The sequence below is a fragment of the Mytilus trossulus genome, chromosome 3, assembly GCF_036588685.1.
Source record: "Mytilus trossulus isolate FHL-02 chromosome 3, PNRI_Mtr1.1.1.hap1, whole genome shotgun sequence".
NCBI classification, from domain to species: domain Eukaryota; kingdom Metazoa; phylum Mollusca; class Bivalvia; order Mytilida; family Mytilidae; genus Mytilus; species Mytilus trossulus.
Window position 1 is genome coordinate 57,409,006 of NC_086375.1, and position 13,678 is coordinate 57,422,683.

At 33.8% G+C, this 13,678-nt stretch overlaps 1 protein-coding gene across 1 annotated transcript; it reads right to left on the minus strand.

Annotated features, from left to right (window-relative positions):
• Positions 1-10,097: 10,097 nt before the first annotated feature.
• Positions 10,098-13,675, minus strand: LOC134711953 (uncharacterized). The gene is made up of 2 exons (XM_063572980.1): positions 13,347-13,675; positions 10,098-10,346 (listed from the first exon to the last, which is right to left on the minus strand). Exons 1-2 carry the CDS (start codon positions 13,632-13,634, stop codon positions 10,209-10,211), a joined length of 426 nt encoding a protein of 141 aa, XP_063429050.1. The 5' UTR covers positions 13,635-13,675; the 3' UTR covers positions 10,098-10,208.
• Between the last annotated feature and the right edge of the window lie 3 nt (positions 13,676-13,678).

Consider the following 13,678-nt stretch of genomic DNA (forward strand, 5'->3'; position numbering starts at 1 on the left):
GTATTATAATTTTCCAACCACTCGCTCAACATTGAAATGGAAGTGACGATGCCCCTTATCGCACAAATGATGTTCGCTAAAACCAGAGTTTTTGACGGAAATGCATCGAACTCGAAAGTTGTCTATTACATTTATTTATTTATTAACAGTTTTTCTCCTGCCTTGGCCAGTCTTTGTGTTCACCAGGCATTGCCATGAAATATTTTGAACAAATTTATTATGAACTATCGTATCATTTCCTTGTGTTATGTATAAAAAGAAAACAAGCATATGTAAAAAAAGGTTGTCATAAACATAAAAAGAATAATTTCATTTGCTGCAAGCGTAATGTGCCCATTAATTTCATGACTTTATTGTACTGATATTCACATACTTTATTTATGATTGATGTAATTACAATTGATACCTCATAGTTAAAATTTATGTTATTGATTAAATTATCATTGTTATTCATTTGTATTGTTGTTTAATAAGGGCCCTGCCTAGGGACTGGTCACCCTATAGTTATCAGTCTGTCTGTCATGCCGTCAGTGACAAATTGTGTTCACTCCTATAACTAGCCAAACATTATGATTTTGAAGTTTATACTTGATAGGTATATCAACCAACACCAGATGGTGTGTCTTAATGGTTGTACAACTTCCATGGTCAGAGGTCAAGGTCAAAAGTTTTGGTTTCAGTTGTACCGACCGTGCAAGGGCTGTATAGCCAGTCAAGGTCGTTAAAAACTTCCATTTGTTGTTTCAGTTGTCAACCCTGTGTTCTACGGTAAATATTGTGTCTTCTCTATATCTTGAGAATCATTATGATTTCAAAGTTTATACTAGACATGCATGTTAAACAACACTAGAGGGAATATAAAAATGTATGTACAACTTCCTAGGACAAAGGTCAAGGTCAAAAACTTTGGGTTTAGTTGACAACCCAATGTCCTGTGGTAAAAATGGTGTCTGCTCTATATCTCGAGAACTGTAATGATTTTGAAGATTATACTGACCATGAATATAAAGTTATTAACCTACACCAGAGGGTGTGTCTTAATGTATGTGCAACTTCCTAGGACAAAGGTCAATGTCAAAAATGGTTTTGTGATCATGTCCCCCACTTTATATCTTGAGAAACATTATGATTTCAAAGTTCAGCTTGTCATGTTTTGCAGACAGCAGCTCATTTTGTCTGTTAAAGTAACTATCTACACTTGACAAAATGAAACCGCTTGTGGCAGAAGTGTGTTACAAAAGAATCAAAATCGGTAATTTGACAAAGAAGCAAATTTTTTAAAGTAGGTTTGCTATTAAAACCAAATTATGTTTTTGATTGGCTGAATGGTCTTTCGGAAGATCTTAAAAATTCTGAACCAATTTGGACCCTTAATGGCTCATTCAAACCATATATTCTCGTGGACCAAAAAAAAGCACTTGGTTAAAATCTTCTAAGGAAGATTTCTCGGTTATTGGTTTCCGATTTCATATTATCTTAACTTTTAAAGGAGATATATCTCAAGTGTCTCAAAGGGTTTCAAGACAAACCTTGTCATTAGCTGGTCATTTTAGATATGTTATCACAAACAAAATAACCGTTTTGTTGACTGTAATTGAAAAAGATCTTTGAAAATCCGACATATTGGCTTTCTTCTTTCCTTTTTGAGCCATTTAACACTTTTCCTCATGATCATTAACATTGTAAAAGTATCTTCTAAGAAATACATTACTGCATGGTTTTATTTTTATTTCACTTCATCTGTTCTTGAACAGAAAAGCAAACTGCAATTTCAAAACCGGTTTTCAACACTAATATGAACCTTCTTATGAACTTATCTGCTGTGTTTGGTTTTAATTGGTTCAGATGTCACTTAACTTATACTTTTTTACTAAGTCGAAGTGTGTGGATCGTCACCACCGTGAATGGCAACAATCAGAAAGAAAATTGTGAGGAACATGTCTTTTAAATTTCGTATCCATGTTGGTCAGTCACTGCGGTTCTCACCATCAAAATGTAAAAGTGTAATGGACTGAAGACGAAAGCCAAAAATCTCACATGACTTAAAATGCTGACTTCAACTTTTGACACAAGAATGTATTTTTTTATGGTGGTCAAGATTTATAGTTTGAAAATATTTTCATACTTAAATATGGTGTCGAAATCAACCCATCATCTTGAAATTTCTGGTTGGTAGGGAGGGGTGTGATACGGCTATTAAATCCCATTAGTTGAATCAAATTCTAATTGATCGATTTTAAATGCAGACGAAGATGTAGCCTGGCATCCTGACCTATTCTAATACTTCAGTCTATAGGTGTAAGCGTTAGCAATCCGTGAGCCAATTCCCCAGACTAACAAAGATGCAATAGTAACAAGTTTTCGGTGCGAAATTAATTGATGCACACACACACAAAATACAATGTAATATAAGTGCAGGATTCTGAGAGGCAATAAAAATATCCACCAAGTCTTTTTTTGACAGGACGACAACTTACAAATCTTTTTAGAAAATGTCTCATGCACGCTCCCCTATAGTCAGAAAATATCCTTTTGGGGGATAAAACCAGGGTAAAAAGCCCCACGATATTGTTAGCTTTTATTAATTAATGGAAATTCTTGACTTTCAAATATTTAGGATTGTGTTTTCCTGATGAAAATAAAGCCAGAAAAGCGTTTGGTACTCGCGAAATTTATAGTGTATTCACAAAATTTTTGAAATACTAAGGCTTTTCTACCTCAGGCATAGATTACATAAGCTGGATTTGGCAAAACTTATAGGCATTTTGGTCCTCAATGCTCTTCAACTTCGTACTTTATTTGGCCTTTTTAACTTTTTTGTATTCGAGCGTCACTGATGAGTCTTTTGTAGACGAAACACGCGTCTGGCGTATATACAAAATTTAGTCCTGGTATCTATGATGAGTTTATTTATTTCCATTTACTATCACGGAGTCGATACAACTGCTGGCAGACCCACCAAGGGTGTCAGTTGTAAGTTCTTTTGTCACTGACATGATTTGAAACATATTTTTTTCTAAAATTTCCCATAGACACATAAAAAATTTAAGAAGAAACTCTCTTATATAGTCAAAGTTGAACCTAGACGGGTTAATTTGGCTATTTCTGTCCCTTTTGTATGCTACTTGCGTTTCTACGTATTTATACAGTCCTGACTTTAACAGAGAACCGATAAGATAATGATAATGATTATTTTATGAAAATACTTAGCCTTTTCCATACCTGCCAACTTTTCAAAATGCCCATGGGGGTTATGTATATGTGAATCCCGTCACATTATTTTCGTGCCTGTCCAAAGTCAGCAGCCTGCACCTTATGATTTCGTTGCGACCTTGCATATGTTATACATATACAATTTTATCATTGTTAAAGGCCTAAGGACGACATATAATTATTTATAAAGTTGATTCATCTTGTCCTTTGATCTTTTGTGCATAAATAGTTGTTTCATTATCTTTCATATTATATCTTATTTTCATAATGAGCCATGTCTTGTTCTTGACCAACTGACTGAAACCGGGATTTTTTTTATCAAGCTTGTTTTCCTTTCGTTTGATGTGTTTGTCAATTTATGAAAGACTTTCCCGGCCTTTTGAATTTCCCTTTGAGTTCGATATTGTTACGGCCAGAAATCGCCTTTAAATTGTAGCCAACAAAAGACACAAATCAATAGTAAAATTTAACAATATTTATTATACAAAAGTTTACAAGAAGTATTTTACAAATATAAATGTTAACTTAACTGTCAAAATATGAGTCCACTCTTTTATCTGTATCCGGAAATCTTTCGGAATCCAATCTGAATATTATGTTCACTACTAAGGTCACAATCTAGTATGATGTTGTTTGTAGAATAAAAGTGTCAATCCAAATGCTGTGAATACTAATGTCTATCAATGTCTATGTCCAAGTTTAATTATGAGAGTTTAACTTTAGTGTCTGTATATATAGTGTTGTAATGGAAAGTTCTAGAACACTCTATAATGGAACATTGTGGAAAATCCTGGAAAGTTACAACGGAAGTTTCTGGAATAACGTAGAAGTTTAAATTACGCATCTTTTATAAGGATCATTCTAGAAAGTTCCAATCATTCTGTGATTGTTCCAGTGATTCCTAAACTGCACAGTTATATAATTATTTGGTAAACAACTATCAGGCCATTCAACACAAATTAGGCCAACATAAATAAACATAATCATTACAATATCATAACACCTCCCCCCTTAAAAGAAGTTTTAGTGTAACAAAAACTTATCATGAATAATATGAACAAAAATACATAATATATACAAAGTGATTTAATAAGCTCTAGATAAAGCATCAGCTATTACATTATCTTTACCCTTAATATGTTTTACAATTACATCATATTCCTGTAACAATAAACTCCACCTAGTCAACCTCTGATTCTTGTTTCTCATTTTATGCATGAAGGTGAGAGGATTATGATCAGTATAAACAAGAATAGGATATACAGTGGGATTCAAATATACATCAAAATGTTGAAGTGCTGACAACATTGCAAAACACTCTTTTTCAATAGTTGAATAATTTTTCTGATGTTTATCTAATTTCTTAGAAAAATATGATATAGGTTTTTCAACATTATCATCTGTCTCTTGATATAAAACAGCTCCTATTCCTACATCGCTTGCATCAACGGCAAGTTTAAATTGTTTTTCAAAGTCTGGAGTAATCAGAACTGGACTATTAATTAAAAGTGATTTGCTATTTTCAAAAGCGTTTTGACAATTTTCACTCCAGATAAATTTAGAGTCTTTTCGTAAAAGATGAGTCAATGGTTGAACAACAGTAGCAAAATTTGAACAAAATTTCCTGTAAAATCCAATCATGCCTAAATATCTCATAAGTTGTTTTCTATTTGTAGGAGGAGGAAATTTGGAAATAGCTTCCACTTTAGCCATTATAGGTTTTACTTGACCTTGGCCAACTGTATGCCCTAAATAATCAACAGTGGCCTGACAAAATTCACTTTTACCAAGATTAACAGTCAAATTTGATTTTGACAATCTATCAAAAGTATCATACAAATGTGTTAAATGCTGTTCCCAGCTATCACTACATACAATTAGATCATCAATATAAGCAAAACAACAGTCTAAATTTTTTATAACATTATTGATCATTCTTTGAAATGTAGCTGGAGCACTTTTCATGCCAAACGGCATTACAGTATATTGAAATAAGCCATCTGGTGTAACAAAAGCTGATATTTCACGAGCTCTCTGTGTCAATGGAACTTGCCAATAACCTTTCAATAAATCAAATTTGCTCACAAATTTTGCTTGACCAATATTGTCAATACAATCGTCTATCCTTGGAATCGGATAGGAATCAGATTTTGAGACTGAATTTACTTTTCTGAAATCAGTCACGAAACGAAAGGTTTTATCTGGTTTTGGCACAAGGAGACAAGGAGAGCTCCATTCACTGTTACTCGGCTCAATAATATCATTGTCAAGCATATATTTAATTTCTTTTCTCATAACTTCAAGTTTGAATGGATTGAGCCGGTAAGGATGTTGCTTAATTGGAGAAGCATCTCCGACATCAACATCATGACAAACAGCAGTGGTTTTGTTTGGCACATCTGGAAAAAGATTTTTAAAAGAAAATACCAAAGTTTTTATTTCTTCTCTACGATCAAAAGACAGATGTGCAAGTTTTGAATCTAAATTTGACAAAATTTCTGAATTTTTCAATCTAACTGTCTCTTCCATAGATTTACAACTAAAAGTTGGTTCAATTACATCTGGTTTGTCATGATTGTTCTCAAATTTAACCATGCCTAAAGTGGCAACTGGTTTACTATCACATAGTACATTAGTACGCTCAAAATATGGTTTTAACATATTAATATGACACACTCTATTTTGTTTGCGCCGACCTGGAGTTTTTACAATATAATTCAAATCATTAATTTTACTCTCTATTGTATAAGGACCACAATATTTAGCCTGTAAAGGATGTCCAGGGACAGGCAGAAATACAAGTACCTTATCACCAGGCTCAAAAACTCTGTCCCTGGCAGCTTTATCATACCATATTTTCATCTTGCTCTGTACATTTTTTAAGTTTTTCTGAGCAATTTGACAAGCAGTATACAATTTTTCTTTAAATCTAGATACATAGTCTAAAAGATTCAAGTCAGTATGTTCAGTAAGCCACTTTTCCTTAATCAATTTTAACGGTCCCCTTACAGTATGACCAAATACCAACTCAAAGGGACTAAATCCAAGGGATTCTTGAACAGCCTCTCGAACCGCAAAAAGTAGAAAGTGAACTCCATCATCCCAGTCTCTGTCAAATTGAAGACAAAAAGTTCTAATCATGTTCTTCAATGTTTGATGAAAACGTTCTAAGGCACCTTGAGATTCTGGATGATAAGCACTTGATCTGTACTGAGCAATCCCTAACTGGTATACGACTTGCTGAAATAAACCTGACATGAAATTTGATCCCTGGTCGGACTGTATAGACTTAGGAAGTCCTACTAATGTGAAAAATTTGATCAAAGCTTTGACGATAGTAGGTGTCTTGATATTTCTGAGCGGAATAGCTTCAGGAAAGCGAGTAGATGTACACATGATTGTCAATAAATATGCATTTCCAGTCTTGGTCTTTGGTAAAGGTCCAACGCAGTCAATTAAAACTCTGCTGAAAGGTTCGTCAAAGGCTGGAATAGGCAGAAGTGGTGCTGGTGGTATTTTCTGGTTAGGCTTACCAACAACCTGGCATATATGACATGACTTGCAGTATTCTGCAACATCATTTCTAAGTTTAGGCCAGTAGAAATGCTGCAAAATCTTAAGGCAAGTCTTCCTGATACCTAAGTGTCCAGCCAAGGGGGTGTCATGGGCAAGACCAATAATTTCTTGCCTATAAACATTAGGCACCACCACTTGGTATACCACTCTCCATTCCTCCTCTGGGGTAGCATCAGGAGGCCTCCACTTCCTCATTAAAATGCCGTCTTGATGGAAATAGCATTCAGCCTCTTTGTCTGCTTCCTCCTGTGGTTGAGCCCTCTGGCTGAGCTGAAGAACCTCAGGGTCTTTATGTTGTTCTTCGAGTAAATTCTTTCGGTCTAATGAATGGCTGTTTACATCTGGCCATGGCATAATAACATTTTTGTTAACACTAGGTGGTTTTATAATGGCCTTTTCTGGTTTACTAGGATCTGCAATATCAGCTATAAAAGTGCCAGAAAGGTCCATGTAATCAAATTTGTCTTCTTTCAAATTATCATCTTGTTGTTTTCTAGCCATCGCCCTAGTAACAACACAAGCTGGATACAATTCAGCATCATCTTCAGGTGATTTAAAATCCACCACCGGTTCACTGGTAACAATTGGTTCAGCAACCACTTTGTTCCTAGCTAGATCATTTCCTAGCAATAATGTAACACCCTCAACAGGGAGATTAGGACGAACACCCACAATAACTGGTCCAGTTATCAAATCTGACTTCAGATAAATTCGATGGAGAGGAACATCTATACAACCTAACTCTACACCTTGTAACAAAACGGAGGCACCAATAGAAGTCTTCTCGGACAAAGGCAACACACCTTCTAACAATAACGACTGAGAAGCTCCAGTGTCCCGTAAAATCTTAATAGGCTGAAGAGTGGTATCATCAACAATAGCAACAAACCCATCAGACATAAAGGGTTTGTATTCCTCCATATAATCACAAAAACTGGACTTAAAAGCCTGACTCGCAGGACATTCCAATGTACTGGTAATATAAGGTGTCGTACAAGCACTGGTCTTCGGCTTATTATCTCGTTCATTCTTCTTCTGGAGTCTAAAACAATCAGCCATCAGGTGACCAATCTTCTTACAATAAGCACAAGTCAGTGACTTCTTCTCAAAAGTATCAAATTTTGGACTAGACATATTATAACTGGACTGACTCTTATTCTGTGGAACAGGCTTACTATCAGTATGATCAGTGCTTTGATTTTTGTAATTTCCACTGGAAGTATTAACATTTTGACCCTTGAAACTTCTTTTATGTGAAAGAGTATAATTATCTGAAATAACAGCTGCATCATGTATTGACTCAACAGTTTTGTCGTCTAAATGTGTTTTTAAGTCTAAATGAACACATTGTTTGAACTCTTCTAATAACATCAATTGTCTTAGGTTATCAAAATTGTTATCTGTTTTCTTTGACGTAAGCCATTTATCAAATAGATCTTCTTTTTCCCGAGCAAATTCCACATATGTTTGTGAATCAAACTTTTTATAAGATCTAAATTTCTGTCTATATGCTTCTGGTACTAGTTCATAAGCTTTCAAAACTTCCTGTTTTACCATATCATAATCAGAACTTTTTTCTGATGGAAGTGCGGAATAAATTTCAGCGGCCTTACCCTCAAAAACACTTTGTAGCATTGTAGTCCAATACGGCTTTGGCCATTTTAAATTGTTAGCAATTTTCTCAAACTGTGGAAAATATTTATCAACTGTTTTTTCACAAAAGTTTGGAACCAAACGTATGTTTTTTGCTGCATCAAAATAATCTGATTTTGGCTGGACTTTAGTGTTGCTTTCTTCTTTGACCATTTCAATTTTCAGTTTTTCCATCTCTAGCCTTTCTCTCATTTCAAGTTCTTTTAATTTAAATTCATCTTCTTTTTCTTTTTTATCCATTTCTAATCTTTCCTTCATTTCAAGTTCTTTTACTTTTATTTTCTCCATCTCCTTCATTTCCAGTTCTTTTAATTTAAGTTCATGTTCTAATTCAAGTTGTTTTAATTTAAAGGCGTCCACATTTTCAACCTTAAGTTCAAGAGCCTCTTCACCTAAAATTTCTGCATCAACTAATTTGTCTATAACCAAATTTTTTATAATTTGTTTCCTCATAGATATTTTAAAAACTAATTTCAGATGTTTAGCAAGCAACACTAATTCCTCTTTCTTTAAATTATCCAAACTCTCCAGGTCTGGCGTTTTCAAAAATTTACCAGCATCAAATGCCATTTTGTAGAATTTTGTTGGCTAGTTATAATAAAAATACTAAACAAAATTTAACTAAAATATTTTTAAGATCCCGGACGAGCCCCCAATTTCTGTTACGGCCAGAAATCGCCTTTAAATTGTAGCCAACAAAAGACACAAATCAATAGTAAAATTTAACAATATTTATTATACAAAAGTTTACAAGAAGTATTTTACAAATATAAATGTTAACTTAACTGTCAAAATATGAGTCCACTCTTTTATCTGTATCCGGAAATCTTTCGGAATCCAATCTGAATATTATGTTCACTACTAAGGTCACAATCTAGTATGATGTTGTTTGTAGAATAAAAGTGTCAATCCAAATGCTGTGAATACTAATGTCTATCAATGTCTATGTCCAAGTTTAATTATGAGAGTTTAACTTTAGTGTCTGTATATATAGTGTTGTAATGGAAAGTTCTAGAACACTCTATAATGGAACATTGTGGAAAATCCTGGAAAGTTACAACGGAAGTTTCTGGAATAACGTAGAAGTTTAAATTACGCATCTTTTATAAGGATCATTCTAGAAAGTTCCAATCATTCTGTGATTGTTCCAGTGATTCCTAAACTGCACAGTTATATAATTATTTGGTAAACAACTATCAGGCCATTCAACACAAATTAGGCCAACATAAATAAACATAATCATTACAATATCATAACAATATGTATACTTTCATTTTGTTGAATAATGAAAATATCGAACTCGACTCGTTACATTTTTTCACATGGTAATGGTCCACATAAAGTAATTTGACACTACCGGGACCATTATATGCTGACTAGGCTGAGTCAAGACAACCAGTCTTACTCCCAAATATTAATCCGTGTTTAGCGGATTGGCAGCAAATGCCAATGTCTAAGTCTTTGGTTTGACCATGACCTTGATGCGAAAAAACTAAAGAATTTTGTAATCTTATCCTGGTATCAAAATTCACGAATTGATACCTTCTAAAAATACAGAAAAACAATGATATTTTCACATATAAACCTTTCCAACATATGCATGATAGTATAAGAGTGTAAGATGTTATGAATTCGGACATAATTATGTTCTTCTGTTTAATAAAAAATAAATATTAATACATAATTGATGTCATACTGATAAGAGTATACTAAACAATTGTTATATATATATCACAGCTTGTAGCCTTTTTATCACATGTTCCTTTTCATTGCACATAGTATCTTTCACCTCTTATCCGTAATGCTAACTGGATATCCTTTGGCATTATAGTCACTCGTTTTGCATGAAGTGTACAAAGGTTTGCATCTTCGAACAATGAAGTCAAATAGGTTTCCGCTGCTTCCTGAAATATAAAATAATAAAACTTTAGCAAATATAATTCTACATATGTCTACAGGTTGGTATATTAATTAAGTTCGTGTATTGGCTAACGTCTATGAGACAGCAACACAACAAAACAATCACCAAAACTCATATCATATAGAAAGCAACTGATATATATAGTACCATGTTTATGAAAATGTGATAAAAGAGGAAAAAAATGATTTATTATTTCAACATTCAATTCTCCAAATAACAGAACACATTGCCGCGGATATAAAACACAGCAACTTCCCGCAGGGTTTCCTGACTGAGGACAGCTTGGGGGATCTGGATACGTTACAACTTTCAAATTTGCCGTCTGAGGACACAAATTAAGGAGAAGGGGCTTGCAACAAACGCGGGAAAATATGCATGCCTACTCAAATCCGATCTTTAAGAAGAAACACGAATTATCATGGAAGAGTCACCGCCATGCACTTGAATTGAAGAATAGAATGATATACAAATGGATGGACATGAATTATCAATCTAATTAAAATATTGATCTCTGATTACGTTATACTACATATATGTCAGAGATCAATATTTTAATTAGATTGATGAATTAGTTTAACTGTTATACAAATATTAATTCAGTATTGAACAACAAACCAGAGAATACTGACAACAAATGATTATATCACTACAATTTAATATTACGGTGAGGTTGAATTCTTTATAGTTTATTCATCATCCAAACACGAACTTGTCTCAGAAACAAATATATTAATGTACTTTAACCTTACTTTCTGGTATATAGAGATTTGATCTCCCCCTGAAACAAATGCTTGTGACCATCAACTTACGGTCATCCGATGTTCAGTACTTTGTCGGATATTATATGTTACCGTCAACAGAAAATAACTAGTAGTCTACTGTTGGCGTCGTATTGTTTGGTAAATCCAAATTTTTGCGGATTTTTATTTCTTTAATAATTTTTTTTTCCAAACTGGTTTCTGAACCCCATATTATCATATTAGTAAAATTGTTCCTACTTCCTCCATTAGTATCAGTAATTTTCAAAAAACAAGATCGAAAAATAAAACAACACAAAATAGCCTAACAAACTACACGTTTCAAACAATGTTTGCTGTTTCCGAAAGCACACTTTATATAGGTTGCGCTTATTCATAAGTCTTCTTACCCGGCCACGTCCACATGTGACATTTTTTGTCCATCTGATGAGTTAAGCCTTTTTCAACTGATTTTTATAGTTCGTTCTTATTTTGTTCTATTATACCACTGTCCAAGGTTAGGGGGGACCCCGCTATTAAACATGTTTAACTGGGCCCCGCAAAATTATTGATGTATGTGTCTATACAAAGTCAGGAGCCTGTAATTCAGTGGTTGTCGTTTGTTAATGTGTTACATTCATTATTTTTCTTATATAAATAAGGCCGTTAGTTTTCTCGTTTGAATTGTTTTACATTGTCATATCGCGGCTTTTTATAGCTGACTATGCGGTATGGGCTTTGCTCATTGTTGAAGATCATACGGTGACCTATAGTTGTTAATGACTGTGTCATTTTGGTCTCTTGTGGACAGTTGTCTCATTGGCAATCATACCACATCTTTTTTATATTTACTATTCACATTTGTTTCTACGGACTTCAGTCGGAAGTTAGACAAGTTGCACTTCAAGCAAACAGTGTTTTAATACAAGCAATGGGAGGGATAAATGCAAGAACACTTTAAATCAGAAAAAAATGAGTCAAAACCGATTTTCTTTTTATAGAAAATGGGATACAGGCCCCATGCGCCTGTGTTTTAAAACGCGTTATCAGTCATTCACCGGGGACACTCTTACAAAATATAGTATGAAACTATTTACTGTCTGTTTGATGGAATCATGTATATTTGATGATATAAAATGGTCATGAATAAGAAAGTAGGAATCTATCAAAAAGAGATCCCAAGCCAAAGCTAACCTCTTTCCTTGATTATTTGCTGTTTTGTTTTAACTAAGGGAGCTACCATTTGATTTTGTGTTGGGGAGGGGGGACGACTACGCCAAAGATTTTTTTAGTAATTATCTCTGTCCTTCCTATTTAGTTTTAACTCTATTTCGGTCCAGCCTTCTTTTAATATTGGCTTATTCTGACCATTTTTTTAACTTTAATAATTGATCATAATTGTCATCCTGCCTTTTTTTTTCCAAAATCGACCATCCTGCCCTTTTTTACTCAACTTATCATGTCCCGACTTTTTTTTCTCTTCAAATTTAATCACCATAGCCCCCCCCCCCTTTCTAGCGATAAAATCAAAATGGTAGCTCCCTAATTCAACTTTTCAAAAATCAAAATTGTATTAAAGTCATAAGAAACCTCAAATCAAAAAAAAATAATGCATATGTTTTTTATAACTCGATCAATGGATAGTTTTCATTGTAAAACTTATGTACATATACTTTTTTCTGAAGAAAAATCTTTAATTTATTCATATTTAGAAAAAGTTTACTTTATTTGAATTGCTTCCTTCCAGCAATCAATTCCCCCGATATATTTTCCGTATGCAAGGTGACCTCAGTGTGACCAATCTCGTAAAAATCCGGTGACCACAATACGCATGGATGTCCTTAAAATAAACTATTATCTGAATTTACATGTTAAACACGTGCTCAATTTCCATGCTTTTTTGTTTATTTTTCGTCAATTGTTGACAAACAGGTGACAATCGTTAAACTTCGGCTTCAAAACACGAACTTTAATTACCTGCCATATTTCCACAACAACACTAACCGATTGCAAAAAAAAAAATTGACGATTATACGAAATTTACACGAAAAAATGATAAATTCGAGCACAGAAGACTAAGTTTTTGATGTTTGTATGCATTGGTTTAAGAATTGGAAAAACATTATTTTTCACCGGTCACTCGTTTCTTATGACTTTAAAGTCAACTTTCATCTTCGCATAAATTTAAGGATCCAACCCCCCTTTTATGTACCACTAGCACTATAGTGCTCGTTTTGATAAATTACCTGTAACGCCGTCAATGCAGCCGATTGAAACCTTATTTCTGTAACAAAGACATGAGAAATGTCTTTAACAAGTCGTTGGAATGCCACTTTTGGAATCAGAAATTCGGTGGTTCTCTGAAATTTTCTTATTTCCGACAGAGCATTATTTCCTGGCCGAAATTTTTTCACTTTTTTAATGCCACCTGTTCTTAATTCATTTTTAAATTGCTGTCTTTTGACTGATAGGTATTGCCGAACGTAATTGAATTTTGGCGTTGCAAGTTTTATCGCTTGTTTGGTTCTTGCCATGATATCATCGTCTGCTTACTTTTATTTATTGTAAGATCACGTGT